General features: G+C 47.8%; 1 protein-coding gene across 8 annotated transcripts in view; it reads left to right on the top strand.

Moving 5' to 3' along the window:
- The window catches only part of CHST3 (carbohydrate sulfotransferase 3), an 85,543-nt gene extending 75,064 nt beyond the window's left edge, over positions 1-10,479 (top strand). For 5 of the 8 annotated variants that reach the window (XM_042856890.2, XM_005281880.4, XM_024108657.3 and 2 more), the window contains 2 exons: positions 390-680; positions 2,142-10,479. In XM_042856890.2, coding sequence (XP_042712824.1) covers positions 544-680; positions 2,142-3,384 — 1,380 coding nt within the window. In that variant the 5' untranslated portion in view covers positions 390-543 and the 3' untranslated portion in view covers positions 3,385-10,479. The remainder of the gene's footprint in view (positions 1-389; positions 681-2,141) is intronic. The other 3 variants (XM_042856891.2, XM_042856892.2, XM_042856893.2) reach the window with 1 other exon arrangement.
- The last annotated feature ends 9,070 nt before the right edge of the window (positions 10,480-19,549 follow it).

Here is a 19,549-nt window from a genome sequence, read left to right as displayed (position 1 = left end):
CAGTGCAATGGGATCATGACCAAGCCCTTGATGTAGAGCCCTGCTCTCTCGCTCTTTAATTCCTGAGAGAGGAAAGAGATGCTTTATTGACTGTCCGAGTCAGCAGTGGGTGAGAGGGAGGAAAAGTGCTTTCTGTTTGTGTGGTGCAGTCCTATTTAAGCCTCTGAGCAGATACTGGAGAAAAATATCACACTGATTGGGTGGGGGGGTCAATCTCAATGGAGATTTCCCTGGGTCAGCATTTTGTGTAACTCTTGAAATCTAACTAAAGCATCCACCATATGAAAGATGCTGACCCTTCAATAGTTACGTTCTTAAATTGGTTTATTCCAGGCAACCCATCTTCTCATTCCCAGCACTAACACTTGCCCTTTTCTCTCTCTGTGCAGGGCAAGGGTGTCACCTGTCTGATCAAGAAGTATTAAAACTGGGCAATGCCTTCTATATAGCTGCAGAGCACAAGGAGCTGGGGAGGTGCTCCTTTATTCTCCTTGGAGGGGGAGAGACTTTGAGGTAAAACCTTGGACTCCCCGGTCTCTCCCCATGGATAAAGGACACACTTTACCCCAGGATATCTGGGACCTGCGGCACTGCCTGAGAATGAAGAGCAAGTATGCCATTCTCTTGGTGTTTGTTGTAGCTCTTGTCATTATCGAGAAGGAAAACAATATCATATCAAGGTAGGAAAAAAAGGAGAGCAAGCTCTTGCTATATTGGGAGGGGATTTCTCTTCATCCTTGATGTAGCCTTCACCTCACCTTTCTGCTTTCCGGCCATGTACAACTAGATACATTTCTCCCTCATGGAATGTGAAGCCCATTAATGCCTATCACCTTCTTTCCATTACAATCCCAGTCAGTCGCTACAACTGCCTACAGTGAAAGGCCTTCTTCCCAGCAGTGCTTAGCATTGGTTCCTCCAGTTTTTTCCTCTCTTTCAGTAAACAGCCTGCCCCATCAACCAAACTTTTTTATGCCTTAGTTTCCTGGTTATCTCCAGTGACCCCCAAGACAAATACACTGGAGATGGGCATCATAGAAGATCATAGCCAGGTAGGCTATGACAAGTGAGGAGATGCCAAGTGTCTAGCTGAAGCTGCCAACTTGCCCATACCGAGGGAATGAAGAGGGTTTTTATTTAGGCTATGTTTACACTTAAAATGCTACTGTGACACACCTGCAGTGGTGCAGCTGCAGCAGCGTTTCAGTGCAAACACTCACTATAATGACAGGAGAGTTCTCCCTTCACTGTAGTTAATTCACTTCCCTGAGAGGCAGTAGCTAGGTCAACGGAAGACTTTTTCTGGCCACAGTGCTGTCTATACTGGGTTACGGTCAGCTTAACGATGGCCTTGGCTACACTGGCGCTGTACAGCGCTGCAACTTGCTGCACTCAGGGATGTGAAAACGCCCCCCACCCCCCGAGCGCAGCGAGTACAGCGCTGTAAAGCGCCAGTGTAATCAGAGCCTGCAGCGTTGCATGCTCGCTCACAGCACTGCAAGCTATTCCCCTCGGAGAGGTGGAGTACATACAGCGCTGTGAGAGAGCTCTCGCAGCGCTGGTGGCGCGACTACACTCGCGCTTCACAGCGCTGCCACGGCAGCGCTGGGAAGTCCCGAGTGTAGCCAAGGCCTTTGTCTTTCAGAGGTGTGGATTTTTCCCACCCTGGAGAGATGTTGCTATGCCGATGTAAGTTTCCAGTGTAGACCTGCCCTAGGGCTTTTCTTTTTTAAAAGCTGATAAATGTTAGCAATTGAGAAAACGAAGGATGAATAGAGTGGACATATGCTGTGCAAACGTCCCTTAAGCATTTACATCAAAAGCACCTCAGTCCTGACCTGCAGCATGTCCTGCTGTTCTACTCCTGGGTTCCCTTACAGCCCCGCCACTGCCCATTAATCCCGACCTGCAGCTTACTGCTACTCCAAAACTGGACCTCTCCTGAAGAGACTGCCAGTTGTGCCAGTCTGTGTTGGCTTTGCAATATGGACAGAGGGGCACAAGGGAGTAAATTGAAACTACTGAACTTGTTAGGCCTCGAGTGAAATAAGACAAACTCAGGTGCTTAGAGGTGAAAATCTAAATGTCCCCCTTTTTAACCACTGCCTCATTGTTTGTGGTTTTGTTCTCTTTGTTTGCAGGGTATCAGACAAGCTGAAGCAAGCCCCACAATCTCTGATGGAGGTCAACAGCACAGACCCTGGCCTAGTGCTGTCAGAAAATGAGTCCCTCTTGTCCCTCAGCGAGCTGGACTCTGCCTTCTCTCAGCTCAAGAGCCGGCTTCAGAATGTCACCCTGCAGCTGGGAGGGACCAGGGAGCCTGCTGTGGCACAGGGACCCCGGAGACATGTGCTCCTGATGGCCACCACCCGCACAGGTTCCTCCTTTGTGGGAGAGTTCTTCAACCAACAAGGCAACATTTTCTATCTCTTCGAGCCACTGTGGCACATCGAGAGGACAGTGTCATTCGAGCCAGGCGGAGCAAACGCGGTGGGATCGGCCCTCGTCTACCGAGATGTCTTGAAGCAGCTGTTGCTCTGTGACCTCTACATCCTGGAGAACTTCATCACCCCGCTCCCTGAGGACCATCTGACCCCGTATATGTTCCGGCGGGGCTCAAGCCGCTCCCTGTGCGAGGACCCTGTTTGCACCCCTTTCGTCAAGAAGGTCTTCGAGAAGTACCACTGCAAGAACCGCCGCTGTGGCCCCCTCAACATTACCCTCGCTGCAGAAGCCTGCCTGCACAAGAATCACATGGCACTCAAGACAGTGCGAATTCGGCAGCTGGAGTTCTTACGACCCCTGGTCGAAGACCCTCGCCTAGACATGAGGATCATCCAGCTGGTGCGGGACCCCCGGGCGGTGCTGGCCTCTCGCATTGTGGCCTTCTCGGGCAAGTATGAAACCTGGAAGAAATGGGCTTCAGAAGGAGCAGCTCCCCTCAACGAGGATGAGGTGCAGAGGCTGCGGGGGAACTGCGAGAGCATCCGCCTCTCGGCTGAACTTGGCCTGAGGCAGCCAGCGTGGCTGCAGGGCCGCTACATGCTGATCCGCTATGAGGATATTGCCAGGTCACCTCTCCAAAATGCCAAGGAGATGTACAGGTTTGCTGGCATCAGCCTCACTCCGCAGGTGGAGGAATGGATCCAGAAGAACACCCAGGCGCCTCAGGACAGCAATGGCATCTACTCCACCCAGAAGAACTCCTCAGAGCAGTTCGAGAAGTGGCGCTTCAGCATCCCCTTCAAGTTGGCCCAAGTGGTGCAGAATGTCTGCGGCCCAGCCATGAGTCTGTTTGGCTACAAACTGGCCAGCGACCAAGAGACCCTCACAAACAGATCCATCAGTTTGCTGGAGGAAAGGAGGGCCTTCTGGATCACGTAAGATCTCTCATCGCTGGGTTTCCAAACGGAAACATATGGTTAGACTGAAAAAAGAAAAACCTGAGCACAAGATCAGCTGGGGAAGCTGGAAAGGGGCCACTGTCCCCTGCTGACACGTATCACACCCTCGTTTATAAGGCTTGTGTTTGCCGTGCACTCCTCATCCTAGCGAGGTGCTTCCTGATTCTCCAGTGGACAGCAGGGGGAATGCAGTAACATCCAGGAGCTCTATCTAGATGGATTATAACGTGGCCACCCTTTGAAACTAAATGGAGCTCAGAAGCTGGCAGTGGGGAGAACCAAAGCAGTAGGTACTAGCTTCCATACCTCACCTCTTAGCTTTCTTCTCTGCACAAGCGCCACCCTTCTTTCAAAGGGCATTTCTGCACTAAACCTCCAAAGAGAGAACTGTATGTTTTAAAAATCTTCGTACACTTTAAAATCCCTCATCTTGCCGAGCAAGGAGGTGAGTGGAGCCGAGGGTTGCACTGATATCGCCTTGGGCAAACTTAAAGACCTCGCTAAGCTGTATTTGGTTGGGTTGATGAAACTGTCAGAAACGGACTTGGTTGGGGTTTGTTGCCAAGAAACCTCTTAGTAAATCCCCAGTGACAGGATCTGGGAGACTCTCTCCTCCCATCCTGACTGCTGCTGCCTTACGCTGACAAACACTCATGTCTCGGACACTTTGTGCATGTCTGTGGAACTTTAAATATACCAACAGCCTGTTAAACCTTGAGAGAGGTGACTGAGTCCTACAAGGGTGAGCACACTCCCTCAGGCCATGCTCTCGGAAGAGCAAAATGCCAGGACATCGAGAAAACATGTAGCAGAGCCAGCAAACAGCCACACCATGATCATTGACACTGGTGCGGCATTGTCCACCTCAGCTGCTTGTTATCAAGTGCACCAAAGCCAGCAGCTGAGAGATGGCAGGGAGACAATGAAAACACTATTTAAAAGAGAGAGAGACTTAGAGAGAGAAAGCGAAAGCAATGCTCTCTAGCCCTGGGGATTCAACTGGTCTCCTTCTAAGGTGCCATCAGCTGTTTTGTCTTCCACCACCATGGAGGCTGGATTCCTCAGTGATCATTTGCTGGTGTCTAGAAATCGATACTGAAAGCTTTCTTGGCTGGTGGTGGCAGGGTGTTTCTGTAATGGTATTTATATTTTGTCCTTGCTATTGTTTGTATATCTTTGGAAGTGCTAGTTGGAGGCTGCCAGCAATTCTCCTGCCCAAAGTAAAGGGGAGTAGTTTGTACCAATTAGCTTTTTGTGGCAGGAGAGGGGGGAGGAGAGAGACTGGGATGCAGGCAAGTGGGAACTCATCCAAAATTAGGCAATAGGAATCGTTTCCATAACAGAAAGAGATGGTCTCAGATTGCAACAGACGAATTCCTAGCCTGTGCTGCCCCTTATCTAATCCACAGTTAGGTTAGGTTTTTGCTTCCTGGAGTTTGATCTCTTCCCAGGGCAACCCAGAGACCACTCCAGAAGAGGTCTTCAGACTCCTTTTCAGCCCCATCATTATTCTGAGATACCCATTGAGTCCCCTCACCCTTAAATACATCCTCAGGGAAGAAACATGGAACAAGATCTGAGCTGAGCATGGGTTTTTTTTTAGTAATTTTTGAAGGGGCAGCATCAGTTTTTTGTTTTAAATCAGATTTAAAGGGATACTGTCAACACAGCAAACTTCTCTCTGAAACTTATCTTTACTTCCTGTTGTCACAGATTATTCAAATTTAGAGAGATTGCAAGAGACATTTCTCTGTTTTTCAGTGTGTTTACTTCGTGCATTTATCAGTACTTTAGGCAGTCAGTTTCATCAGTGGTTGGATTCACTTCCTAATCTCATGCACTAGCATGAGAGAATATCAGAATTCTCATGCACAAGGGTGGGGGCGGGCATAGCTAGGCAGAGGAGCAGTCCTCCTAATCTCCCATGGATCCCTGGACATGGCCTGGAAGCACTGGTAAACTGGAGCTGGACAGCAGGTAGACAGAGTAAGCTGTTGCTGACATGGGTGATCAGCATAGGGGAGACACTAATGCAGGAGGGGGATCCAGGCACATCCTGTTTATGGCCATTGTTGTGCCGGAGCACACCCCCGTTAGAGCAACGATATGAAATCGACAAGGGAAAGAGAAACATACAAAAATAAATGCAGGATAATGGCTGAAATTCTCAGCCCTCAGTGTACTTTAACATAGTATATGCCCCCAACGTACACCCATGTAAAAAAAGAAAAAATTGACAGGTCCCTGTCACAGGGAGAGCTAGGTGGCATCTCCTCCTGGTCGCTCTGGGGAACAGCTCTGTCCAACTCCGGTGCCCCCTTCCGCTGCTCACTGCATGCTCTGCTGTCTCTGACTCTCTGTGACTCAAGGGGCTCTGTTTTTGTGGTTTGGCCCTCTGACCAGATCACTATAGTCCTCCCCTTCCAGGGTAACAAAATAAATCTCCAAACCAGCTGTCCAGAGCTTCTCTCCAGTGCTTCTGTGCCACTTCACAGTGGTTGGTAGGAGAACCCAGGCCTGCCCTCTACACTGGGTTCCAGCCCAGAAACCTTGTAACAAGCAGCCAAGGTCTGCATGGTCCTACCCCTTGCTGCTGTTTTCCCTGGGCTTCTTCCCACCTAGCTCTCTCAGGCTTCCTTTCCCCACAACTACTCTGGGGTTGACCCTTGTTCTAGGGTTAGAATCCTGGTGCTTATTCTCCCTCTTGGGTTTTCACCTCCCCTCCTCTGTGCTCCCAGAGAGCAACCTCAGAGTCTCCCTGCAGTCCCCTTCTGCAGCAAACTTCCTGGCTTTATAATCCAGTCTGCTCCAGCCCAACTGAGTCTCTTGTTCAGTTAAGCTTGGCTTTCCCTCCAGGTACAGCCAGGTACCTACGGTAACCAGACAGCAAATGTGAAAAATTGGGACAGGGGGTGGGGGGTAATAGGAGCCTATATAAGAAAAGGACCCAAAAATCGGGACTGTCTCTATAAAATCGGGACATCTGGTCACCCTACAGGTACCCTAATTGGTCCCTGAGGCCCACATTAACCCTTTCAGGGCCTGTGTGGAGTACATACCCATCACAGTTTTAAAAAAAGCAACAATCCACATCTCCCTCCCAGGGTTACTAACAACACCTTATATTGTTAAACTGAAATAGTTTTTTAAGGATATGAATTTATTTTACACTAGTTATGCAGTTTGTCCAAACTGAGATGCAGAAAGTAATCAGTGAAAACAGACCAGGCAGCAGGGGTGCTGGAACAATTTTTATAGTGGGGCTGTTGAAAGCCATTGAACCAAACTGTAAATGATGGAAACCTCTTCAAGCCAGGGGGTGCAGCAGCACTCCCAGTTCCAGCACTTATGCCGGGCAGTTTCATTTTTCAGCTCCCTTGTACTAGCACAATTCTTTCTGCAGTGTTTCGGTTGCAGATATTGCAAAGAGAATGTTGCTACAAAAAGGTTAAAACTGTTTCCAATTGAGCTTAAAAATAATCATGAAAACATTGACTAATAGCAGGTTTTGTAAAATATATATATATATCCTACAGTTTGGGCCTAAACTATCTTTACAGTTTTTCAAGGAATGGCTAAATGAAGCTTAGAGAAGTGAAAAGAAATTAACAAATATATGCTTCAAAGGGGGCTTTTCTATGTATGCCCTTGCAACTCACATGTGGAGTTGTTTGTGAAACCCAACCTCTGCACCCGCTGAAGAGCACATTTTAAATTACTACCTATAGGTATATAAACCATAAAGGGCAACTATACAACAGCTTCCTCCTTCAAGCTCACAGACCCTCTGGTGCAAACAATCATTTTTGACCTCTCTTTCTTTAATATTCACATTATGTCTTCTATCTGCCTCATCCTATATTATAATTTGTTTACCTTTGGAAAGGTAGCAGACTTAGGCCTCAGTTCAGGAAAGCACTTTAAGCACACCTTAATGTTAAGCCTGTGCATAAAAACTGTCCTGAACAGAGGTGCTTTCCAGAATAAGGGCCTTAATGCATACTGGAGCATTTCTTCAATATACTCAAGACAACAAGAGCTATAGGTACAGCACGAGGGGCCCTATTTGCAATTGCCTTCTACCTTGTGGCATCATTTGCATCAGTGTAAAGTGGCTGTAAAAGGTCCCCAAACCAAACTGGTAATGGTTTACACAATATGACCACCCAGTGAACCTGCGCCAAGGCCCATTTAAATCAATGGAAAGACTCCCACTGACTTTGACAGGTTTTGGATCAGCACCAAGGTGCAGGGGAACCATGAATCAGATCCATACTGCTCCTTGATCAAACTTACTTTGCCAGCTCAAGCAGGGAGCCCCCAGTGGAAACAGTCCTGGTGCAGTTGGTAGGGGAGAGTGTGTTTACCTGGAGCTCCAACCAGCACTTTGGTTCTGAGAAGTGAGGCGTTATTATTGCTATTGTTTGTTTTGTTTGTGCTTTTCAAAAGTTTATTTTTATTTTTTTTTGTCTACAAGGGCTGCAGTCTGGCAGGAAAGAAGCTGCCACTTCCTGCAATATGTAGAACTGTTCAGAGAATGGAGGGTTTAATATTGTAAACTGCAAGGGGAATTTATTTATTTATTATATGAAAAAGAGGGGAAATATTTTATTAGCAGGGAGTCTGAGCTACACCCAAAAACAGGCAGACAACAAATATCCCAAGAAATGGAAAAAAGGTAAACAATTAAACTCATAGCAGCACAGTTATGATTTCAAACAAAATGCTGTTATTTTGAGAAGTCTGTTTTTCTTAACCACCCAGAAACAAACAAAAATCACACTTCTGTCTCAAAACTGCTAACTGCTGTTGTTACAAGTAACACCTACACACTCTATAACTGAACCAGATTAGGTTCACTGTTCCCTGTTATTGGGGGAGTCGGGGGGCTTCGCACAGCAACAGGAAGAAGGAAAATGTCTTTTTTATTTTTTAAGGAAAGCATGGTTGAAAAAAAAATCTCAAAAATTGGCCAACTCACGCTAAGTAGGACATGAAACTATGTGTAGCACTTTTTAAATGACAGCCTTTCAAATGGCCCATTTCACAAGCTGAGAGCTTGTTGACACTGCGTTATGTCGGTATAAGTTATCTTGCTCAGCGGTGTGAATAAGCCATCCCCCGCACAACGTAACTTATACTGACGTAAGCGCCGGTGTGGACAGCACTATGTTGACATAGCTACCATCCCTTGTAGAGGGAGTTTTATTGTGCTGACGAGAGAGCATCGTCACCAGACATGCTACAGTGGCGCAGCTGCGTCGGTGCAGCTGTAGTGTTCTAGTGTAGACTAGCCCTGAGACACACAATAAATCCCAGACAGGACAAAGGCTTTGGATATAATTTTATGGCCTGGGAAAACACAGAAATGCACAGGAAGTGAAAGGGTACATGCCGCCGTGGCATAAAAGAATAGCTGTTGCCTCTGGGGAGCCCATCTGGAATCAGACCTGTGCATAATGAGAAGTAAATATGGGGGTTTCAGTCCCCCCCGGGGGGAGCTGATACCAGGTCCCCTCATCCCAAGAGATGGGGAGAAAGGGTGCAATAGTCAGAGCTGAGGTTATTTGGTAGATGAATGTGGGATATGTGACTAGATATGGAAAGCCAAATCCTGCCACGATTTACACTTATTGCAATCACACATGACTTCAGTGGGTCTTAAATCAGGCTAGGATTTGGCCTAGAGACTGGAATTCTGTCTCATTGCAGGAGCAGTCCCTCAGGGCAGGGCTGAATCCATTAGCAGCTCATGGGAATCACGCTGGATGGCTCCCTTCTCTGTACATAGCCCTGGGATAGACAGAGGGAGTCAGTTCTCTGCTCAGCCAGTCACTTGACCTTCCCAAGCACAAGAGAGTCATTCACCAGTTATTTGTTTATTTAAAGGTTTTTTCTCTCTCCATGAACATATCTTCAGGCTGGAGGAGAGAGACAGTCTCTGACCTTGGCACATAAAAGGACTATTCCTCTGTGTTCCAGTTATTAGACCTGGAAAGGCAAATTTCTAACACCACATTCTTTCTCTGGTGTGTTTGATAGAGCTACACATTCTCTCCCCCCCCCCCCCTTCTCTGTCCTATAGGACAGGGACCAGGCTCAGGTGCTAGAAGAAAGCACTGCATGCAGTCAGCCTGTCGTGCTCTCCTGAACCCCAACTCCCCTGTGGTACTGCAGCATAGCAACCTCCAGCTATCAGGCTAGTTCGTGGAGGGAGGGCCCTTCACTCACTAACATTTTGGGTGTGGAGAAGCATGAAGAAAGAGCAGGAGCTGGCAGCAGGGTCTGAATGGAGCCTTTGACTTGCGGCTATGCTGCGTGTCACCCCAGGCTCACAACTGCCATCTGTGCTCCTAAGGCTGTAAAATGGAGAGCTGCTTTATTACTTCAGCTGTTCTCTTCCTTCCCTTCTTCCTCCTCTCATCTGTCTTTGCTTGTCAACTCAAAGGGAGGAATCTCAGTCGCCTGGCCCTCTTCAATGGCTGACATCACACCGCCCAGGAGAGCTGTTCCATGTGTTTAAAATCAGAACGCCCGCCTCCAGGAAAGTCGACGTAACTTTAGCTGCAGGGGCTCTCCGCATTGTCGGGGAAAATCCAAGGAGGCAGGAGGCAAGGGAGGGTCGGCCACGGCATCAGGCAAGCTTCAAAGGGAAATGCACTGGGATGGGGTTCCTTGGGCAGCTGGAAGTGTGCACCTAAGGGAGTCCAGCATCCCTCGATTATTTATCTGGATGCGGAGAACTCTGTGCTGCCACCTAGGAGTTTTTACAAAACTAAATTAACAGCTAAACCAATGTCCAGATATTTTCTTACTGGCCCTGTGTTAAGGGTTTAGCTTGAAGGCCTGCCTGGCTCCATAGCAGTGATGTTACACAGGGTTTTTTACACTCCCGGAGCCACTGTGGTCTGCAGCCCCTGGAAGCGCTGACAGACACATCCTCTGAGGAGAGTACTCAGTACTCTAGTTTGAATCTTCCATGCACAGAAATGAATGTGAACCTTGTAACCAGTTAGAAGATGGTTGACTTGACTTATTTAATTAAAAACACAATGGAGCAGAATCCAAAAAGGCATCTCTTGTCTCCTTGGCATTTATTCACTAGTTATTTTTGGCAGCGGGAGAAGTGTAGACATTAACAGCAGCAGATGCAGCAGCTGGTAAGAGTCTCTGTGTAACATGCTCCCCCGGGGCAGTGACTTGCTCTCCTTATCCGTGTAGCAGCAGCAACAGCGTTCAGAGTCAACACATTGGAAGACGCTCGGGAAAATAAGATCTGGGGATGAAAAAGGAAACTGCTCTGCTGACAAGAATTTAAACAAGAGCTAGTCGCCTCCCCTACCCCAGTGGTACTGAGCACTCAACTCCCATTCACTCTAATGGAAGTTGCAGGTGCTCATTTCCAATCAGGAGGGCTGTGCAGCAGCTGTTTAGCAAACCTTGGTATCAGAGCTGTGTGCACAAGGGCTGGTGCTATCTCCAATACCGCAGAGATGAAGAGAAAAGTTGGTTTCAAATCCATCAGAAATATAGAGAGGAATGTTACCACCCATCAAAGGGAAAAGAAAAGGCTAAAATGAATGTGGGAAATATCATCTTCAGGAACCTAAGAGGACTTAACAAACCAGAGAGAATTATTGGGCTCCACCCTGTTTCTTTTCCTCACCCATAATCAGGCATCCATGGTGGGACTCACTGCAGCTCAGAGGCAGTGGGAGGAAGGCAGCCCGGGTTATTCTGGGTAAATGATGGGATGGAGACAGCCACTGGCTCAGTCTCACTTTGCTCAGGGTCTTGCATACCTATGGCCAGCCCTGGAGCTGGTGTAGGAAGATGCTGCAGTGAAGTGTTGGAACCTACTCATCCCCAGCAAGCATCTAGCTGGAGGAACACCATTAACTCTGGATTTTTAATGAGGCTGTTCCTATCTCTCAGCTCCAAAACGTTCTGCCCAAGTATCTAGTCATTTGTGAAATATCTATGTTCTGAGATGTTGCTGCCTCGATTTCAGGTACAAGTGTTTTACTGCCAAATTGTGCAGGCTAGAATCTGAGGGCACTGCCCCCTTTGTCCTGCCAGGCTCCAGGGCGTAAAGAAAAGAGGCTTCTTTGGGTCATGGGGCCTTACTTTAGGCATCTTTCAGCTGCAAATCTTGTCACGCTGCCTGGAGTGGCTCACGAGCAGGAGTGCCGTGGCTGGGCTGACGGTTAAAACCAGGGCAGACACCCCAAGCTAGCGGTATGTTCTGTAATTAAATTTCACCAGCCCAGGAACAAATGTGAACTCCTGGATTGCTGTAACAGTCTTACCTCGGAGCATACCTTTATGCTCTCCAGTCTATCTTGCCACCCAGGCAAGATGGACTAAATTATAAATGGTCACTTACACCAAGAATCACAAAATATTCAGGTATCAGGGGGTAGCCGTGTTAGTCTGTATCTACAAAAACAACAAGGAGTCTGGTGGCACCTTAAAGACTAACAGATTTATTTGGGCATAAGCTTTCGTGAGTAAAAACCTCACTTCTTCGGATGCATTCATATTCAAATATTCAGGTTTCTCCCAGTTCCAAGAGACCAGTCGCTTACCCCAGATCAACTTGTATCTTAGTTCTCACACCAAAGACAATGCCTATAGCCAACCCTCTAATAAGTTAATTAAAAGGTTTATTAACTAGGGAAAAGAAATGAGACAGTTATTTACAGGTTAAAGCATATACGCACAAATGCATTACCATCAATGGCTCCTAAAGATGACAGAGATGTAGTAATCTGTCAATTCAAAATGTCTTTCAGGGTGGACCCAGGGGTAACCCCTGGGGATCTCTGCCTTCATTTAGCATCTCCGGCCCTGTGAAAGTTCAAACAGCAAAGAGAGGAAAACATTTCTTGTAACTCTGTTTTATCTTTTACATTTAGCCTTCGAGTCTATGGGCTGGTGCACACTACACAGTTAGGTCAACCTAACCGGGGAGCCGTGAAATTGACAAGAAATCTGGTTAGCTAGAGCCCAGTTGTCCCCGGCTCCCCTGGAGAGCCAGGGCGAGAATGACCCTTGCTCCTGGCTGGGAGCTGGGGTGAGAAGCCTGGGCTATCCCTTCCCCCCACTCCCAACTGGGAGCAGGGGTGAGATGCCTGGGTGGTATTATCCCCACCCCCGACTCCCAGCTGGGAACATTAGCTGTCTTGTCAATTTCACAGTTGCCTGGCTCCCAGTGGGGAGTGGGCGGGCCAGGGCGTGAGAAGCCAGGGCAACTAGACCCCGCTCCCTGGGGCAAGAAAACCCAGGTGGCTTCCCCCCACTCCCGGCGGGGAACAGGGAGGCGAGAAGCCCTGGGCAGTTTCCTCCCCACTCCCAGTGGAGAACGGGAAGGCGAGAAGCCCTGTGCAGCTTCCCCAGCTCCCAGCGGGGAATGGGGAGTGGGGGTGGGGAGGGCAGCTCACTGGGTGCCTATGTGACAGCTGGTAGGGAGCTGCCAGCAGAGCTGAGAGATCAGACTTTCAATTCCCCACACTGCCCCTCTGAGATCGGTGGAAGCACTCCTTGTGAGGGCGCGCACTACTGCTCCAAGGAGGGTAATATGGACATACATCACTGCAGTAATTACTGCAGTGGCTATAAATCGATCTAATATAAGTTGACTTACGTTTCCAGTGTAGACATACCTATGAGATGAGCTTCTTTGCATGTAGCATTTCCAAGGTGTGATGGGGCCATTCACCAATCTTTTGTATCCTGATGACCTGTTTAATCTTGATAGGCACCCTTAGTGGGCGGGGGAGGGGAGGAGGAGATGATTAATGTGCCTCGGTTCACAAGTTCAGTGCAAATATTTTCAAAGTTATAAAGCAAAACTTAAATTTGTCATTCTACCACAGACTTACAAGTGAGATTAATGCATGCAGCAACATACAAGCATTTCATAGAATCTAAACACTAAATACATTCTTACAAAACTAATACCTATGTTGAACAAAACTAACATACAGAGAGCTGGTTTGGTTTCCAACTATGAGTTTGTTAGTTTTTAGCTAACGCCTACGGCCTTGGCCAGAGCTGGCACTTGGTTTACCAAGGTCACAGGCAGATTTCCCAAAATGAACTAGGGCTCAGCAGAAAGGGTAACACGAGCTCTTGCCTCCAGAGTATTTTGTCCTCACCTCACAAATGCAACAGCAAACACAACAGAAATGGACCAGTTTTTTTAGAGAAAGGGTGATTTTGCCTGGAGAATGGGAAAATTCACACATTCCTGCCTTTTCATTGCTAACATAGCCACTTTACAAACATTGTCAATAAAATTCAGCCATAAGGAGACACCAGTGAAAGTGTTTGTGCCAAACTTTGTGAAACAACAATTGTGAATTTCACACAGATCTATTAATGAGCTTGCATACAAATGCTCGTAACGGGTATACATTTCAAAATGGCTGGACACAGGCTCCAAATAGTAAATAGGTCCCCTGGAGGTGTAATCTTTTAATAGCTAGTAAAAGACTTGCTAAATGCAGCCCTGCGGTTTATTGAGAGAACAGGCAGGTAGTAAAAGCTCAGCAGGACAAGGTTTACCCAAGTGCTCATAGCTTGGAGAAGAAAGGACGAGCACGTCTCATTCACTGGGACAGGTGGACAAGGGATGGCTGTGTATGACTGTACTCCTTGAAAGAGAAAGTAGGTGTGGACTTGCTGGTTTGTTCAGGTGCATGCATGCCTGTTTGTGTCTGTCTTTGTATGAAAGTGTATGTATGTGTCTGTGAGCATGTATGCGTATCTGCAGGCAGATGTATGTCAGCATGTACATCTGCAAATATGCAAATCCATGATTGTGTGTATGTGCATGTACACAAGTCTGTGTGTATATCTGTGTGTGACTGCAATCAATTGGGAATATGCATAAACAAGCAAATTGCGGGGTGCATGTACACGTTATGGGCCCTCGCAGAAGAAATAATGTACTCAAAAAATGTCTGCAGTGATTCACACGTAACCTACACACTGGGGCACTATTAATTCCTTCCACTGTGATAAAGGAAGATGTCTGCAGTGTGAACACTAACACCTCATTCAACACCTAGATCCAAAAATCACAAATTGATCCTACAGGCTGTCTCCCTGCTGCCTGGTAATTCCACAGCTAAGCAGCAAAAGTGACTTGTCATGTGATCCAAAAAGCTGCAGAAGACTGGCGTTAGCAGGCCAAATGGTTCAGCCGGGGCATAGGGCAAGTAATTCTCCCCATTAAGACAGGTCAGACCAGCAAGGAGTGGCAGAGCAGTTGATGATTGCTGAGAAAATGCCTGTGATGTCAGGCAGAGAGGATTATGATTTAAGATGTAGCATAAGCAGTAGGGCAGATAGTCTTTTCCTGTGCCACTGCTCCTGCTCTCCTCCTGGCTTCTGTTCCATTTCCTTAGACTAGATTGTACACGCTACACTGATTCTGTCTGCCCCCTCCCCTAGGGTGACCAGATGTCCCGATTTTATAGGGACAGTCCTGATTTTTGGGTCTTTTTCTTATATAGGTGCCTATTATCCTCCATCCCGTCCCGACTTTTCACATTTGCTGTCTGGTCACCCTTCCCTCCCCCCATCTAGATCATACATCTCTGTTCCATTGAATTCCCTGAAATAATACAAATCTCTCCAAACCCACTTTCCTTCCAACGTTTCAATGAGCAAATCTCCAGTATAGTAAATTAGTACACAAAAACCTTCCATAGGAAAGAGTTAAGGTGCAAAGTGTGTATCAATAGAACAGGCAAGGGATGCAGGTTCACCCCTGTCATATATTCCTTCTTCGCATAGGCCAGGGTCTACACACACTAGTTTAACTAAGGATATGTCTACACTTGCAGAGTTTTTGTGCTGCAAGTTTCACTGGTGATAGGGAACCGGTGAAAGTAAAGTGCTGGTTTGTGTTCTCACTTACTTCCTCCGGCGTCAGAGAGTGTTTCCATTAGCAGCACTTCCATCGTCTATGAGAACACTGCTCTAGGGCAGCTATCCCACAGTGCAGCTCTCTCCAGTTTGACGATGGTTCTTGTGGGAAGGTGGAGGGGGGGGGGAATGACGGGGCATCCTGGGTCCCTGCACAGCCTCCTTTCCCCAAACACTGATCAGCTCCAGTAGCTCAGCATTGCTCCAAGCAGGGGATCGTTTGCTGCGTGGAGCAGCCATTGTCACCTGGCCAGATAAGTGAGCACTTGCCAAGAAAACAGGAAGGGGACTTTACAGGGAGATTTCAGAGTAGCAGCCGTGTTAGTCTGTATCCGCAAAAGTATATGCATCCGAAGAAGTGGGCTGTAGTCCACGAAAGCTTATGCTCTAATAAATTTGTTAGTCTCTAAGGTGCCACAAGTCCTCCTGTTCTTCTTTTTACAGGGAGAGGGGTGGATGTCTGTTTACCTGGCAACAGAGCAGCAGAGCTGCTGGCCAGAGTAGTCACCTAGGCACTGTGGATATCCTCCGGAGGCTAAAAGCTCTGTAAATGGGAAGAATGTGTCTTCACTTGCACATCACCGCAAAAGCATCACCGATAAGAGCTGTATGTCTCTCGTGGAGGTGGTTTTCTTTTTGCGGTGAAACTTCTGAGTTTCATGGCAAAAAGTCATTGGCAAGTGTGTAGACGCGTCCATGGTTTTTGCGCAAAAAAGGGACTTTTTCTGCTTTAAATGGCAAGTGTAGACATGCCCTTAACATTGGGAGCGGATACCAATTCAGTTCAACCAGCACAGCTGTGTGGGGACACTTGTAAATGGTTAGCCTGGCATACATCACTTTGGCTTGCCTCAGGAAATTCACAGGCACGAGCTAATCTGATAGAACCAGTTTTATACAAAACGGAAGAAAGTCCATGCTTGGATTTGCACTGTTGTAACTTGCTGCTAAATCTACACACGTGACCCTCGGAAGCCTGAACAGAGCAGCACAAGACAGAAATAAATGATGGAAACTGGCAGCTGCCTGTGCACCTGGTGGTGCGGGAGGATGAAGAAGGAAGAACACATTGATTTAAGTTAAACTGGGGCAACTTCTCTCTTTAGACAAGCCCTAATAGCACCTCCTGTAAGTTATACCTCCTCCCCGCACTTGCATGGCGCTTTCTGAAATCGTGCCTTGCCCACGCTTGCAGCTAAACTATGTTCAGCTGCCCCAGTGCAGCTGCACCCACTGCTAACACCCATTATCAGTAACAGTTCTTTATGTAGCATAGACAAGGTTGAAAATTAAGCTTTCATATAACACACTAATGGGTCTTTTTTTGGGTGGGGGGGAGACAGTTCCAATGTGTCTAGAATGATCATTTACATTTACTACACAGGCTTTCTTGCCCAATTTCATTAAGCCCCAATCCTGATTGGGGTCTGTCTGCATGGAGCTCCCTGCAGGAGGATCAGGTGCTAAGTTGACCTCATGTGTTCACCTAAAAGCATGATTCCCTGGTAATACCAGGAAGGAATATTTGCATTACCATTCAACTGGACATGAGTCCTCTATACAGGCAGGTTATGCAGCACAGCTTCCAAACAACTACATATTATCCTCCTCACTGTCTGTATAGCATATATGATCCAGGCAAGACCTTGGCCATCACAATAGTAAGCTGGCTGCAGTTCAAGAAATATATGCCAGTTGGCCCTTGTGGTAGATCCCAGGCTTCACAAGCGTATAATGCTGTGCTACTTCTCTTTTTCTCACCCACTCAAGGACCCCAATCGCCTCCTGACATCCTCCTGCCTTCCATCCCAGAATGACATGTCAGGCACCACTGGAGAGGGTGTGGGGGTCAGCAGGGAGAGGACTTGCTGGCCATATAGCTCCCCACCCCAGCTCACCTCTGCTCCACCTCCTCCCCGAGCACACCACCCACACTCTAATTCTCCTCCCCTCCCAGGCTTGTGGCGCCAAACAGTGGATTGGCGCCGCAAGCCTGGGAGGCGGGAGAAGTGGAGCAGCGACGACGTGCTCAGGGAGGGGGCGTAGCAGAGGTGAGCTGGAGTGGGGAGCCCTGCGGCAGCTCCCCCTCCCCGCCCTGAGGCACCCCCGCGGCAGCTCCCCACCCCCCCGGCCCGGGGAGCCGTGCAGCAGCTCCCCACCCCAGCTCACCTCTGCTCTGCCTCCTCCCCGAGCACGCCACCCTCACTCTAATTCTCCTCCCCTCCCAGGCTTGTGGCGCCAAACAGCTGATTGGCACTGCAGGCCTGGGAGGCGGGAGAAGTGGAGTGGCAACTGCGCGCTCGGGGAGGGGGCATAGGAACGCTCTAAAAAAAAAAAATTGGGAGCACTGCTTTTTGGTGCCCCCAAATCTTGGCACCCTAGGCAACTGCCTAGTTTGCCTTAATGGTAGCACCGGCCCTGCTGACCACCACTTATTCCTAATAACAGCGAGACCCATCCTTGAGCAGTTCAGCCTCGTGGACCCCTAATCAAGTCCAGTCTGATCCAAAAGCCCCTCTGAATCCCTTCCACCCTTTGTCCCAAAACACAGTATCTAAAAGTAGGAACAGCCACCAGTGGGGCATCTGGCAACAGGCAGCCTGAAAATTGGAGCTGGGGCAGCAGAATGGGGGTTGCCTGCAAGGCCCTCCATACCACAAAGGGACCTCAGAAAGAGAACGAGAAGCCATTGACTCCGAGGGGTTAAGGAAACACATTAACGTCCATTAGTGAGAGAGGCTTTGCTGACTGCCTAATGGAGGGTTAACATAAGAAGCAGGCAAGAGAAGAGGCCGAGGAGGAGCGAGGGGCAAGAATAACACTATTACCAAAAAGTGTGAAACTACATAACTGGGAACCGGGCCTGGGTTTTAACCACTCACATGCTGCTGTTTCCCTCGTGTAAGACAGAGCTTCTGCATTGATCATATTCCCCACTAGCCAGTCTGAATCCCTCCTGGGGAACTCCATGTTATTTTCTGAATGCTGAAATTGTAGATGCTATACACAACGGGGCTGAGATTTTCAGGAATGAACCTGGCCCACATGGAGAGCTGCCAGCAGAGTTTGAAACATTTTTACAAGGGCAATTTTCCAAATAAGCTGAGTGTCCTCAGTCTCTCAGATGCTGGCTAGGTCTTGGCTGCAGTCAAGTGACTTTTAGATGATCGTTGTAGAAATGCAGGGCTGCCAACTCTTGCAATTTTATAGAGAGTCTCACAAGATTTGGTGTTTTTCTTAAAGCCCCACCTTCTGGATCCATGTGACTGAGTCAGAATCTCAGCTTTCATTGAAAATAAACCCCAAAAGTTCCTAGCAGAGAACTCTGCACAGTTGCAGAACAAAGCTGGAAAACGTGAGCTGAGTGCACACTACAAATTCAAAAACCAGAAGGTACATAAAAAACACCCAACTTTTTTCAGAGTAGCAGCCGTGTTAGTCTGTATCCGCAAATCTCTTTATTTGAGACTTAACTCCACTAAATATTTGCCAACTCCCCTTACTTCTAGTTTATCCAGGCTGAACTACCTCAAGCACAGAGATGATCCTTTCAGGTTAAAGCTGAGGAGTATGACCAGAAAGGTGCAGGGATCCTTTCATACTCCCCTGTGAACCAAGAGGGAGCTTCCTTTTCCAGGGCTGAAAATCCAGCATGTTTCAGCAGAACTGAACTCCTCATTTATACAGTGTCATAGGCATGAATGATTACATTCAGTCATCACCCATTTATCTGCCCATCAAAGAGAATCCCTTTAACATACACACATCACACTAGAGTGACTGTGACCATGAATGGACATTTTGTTTTGATGCTCTAGGGGTTAGAAAATGCCGGCCCAAACCATGTGATTCAGTAGCACAGATTGCTTAGAGCAGGGGAGACTGTCTACTCATGGAAAAAAACATCTTTGACCTCCATAAGATGTACCAGCAGGATGCAAATTTCAGTAGAAACCTGCAAGGAATGACTGGGAGTAACTGGAACTTGTCGTCTCAGCTGCAAGCCAGGAACAGCTGCTGAGGCTTTCTGTGCAGGTCATGGAAACCAACAAGGAGATATTGACCTTGATCCAGCACAGAGTCCCGGGAGTTTTCTGGGTCCCTAGCTATGAAAACACAGCACATTAAAGAGGCATTAAAATGCATAATGGTGTGCCAGAGCACAAGGCATTTGCTGGTTGGCTGCTGTTCCTGCCAGAGCACAAGGT

Source organism: Chrysemys picta, chromosome 7 (assembly GCF_011386835.1).
Source record: "Chrysemys picta bellii isolate R12L10 chromosome 7, ASM1138683v2, whole genome shotgun sequence".
NCBI classification, from domain to species: Eukaryota; Metazoa; Chordata; order Testudines; family Emydidae; genus Chrysemys; species Chrysemys picta.
The sequence above is the reverse complement of the archived record's forward strand: the minus strand, read 5'-3'. Positions and strand labels throughout refer to the sequence as shown.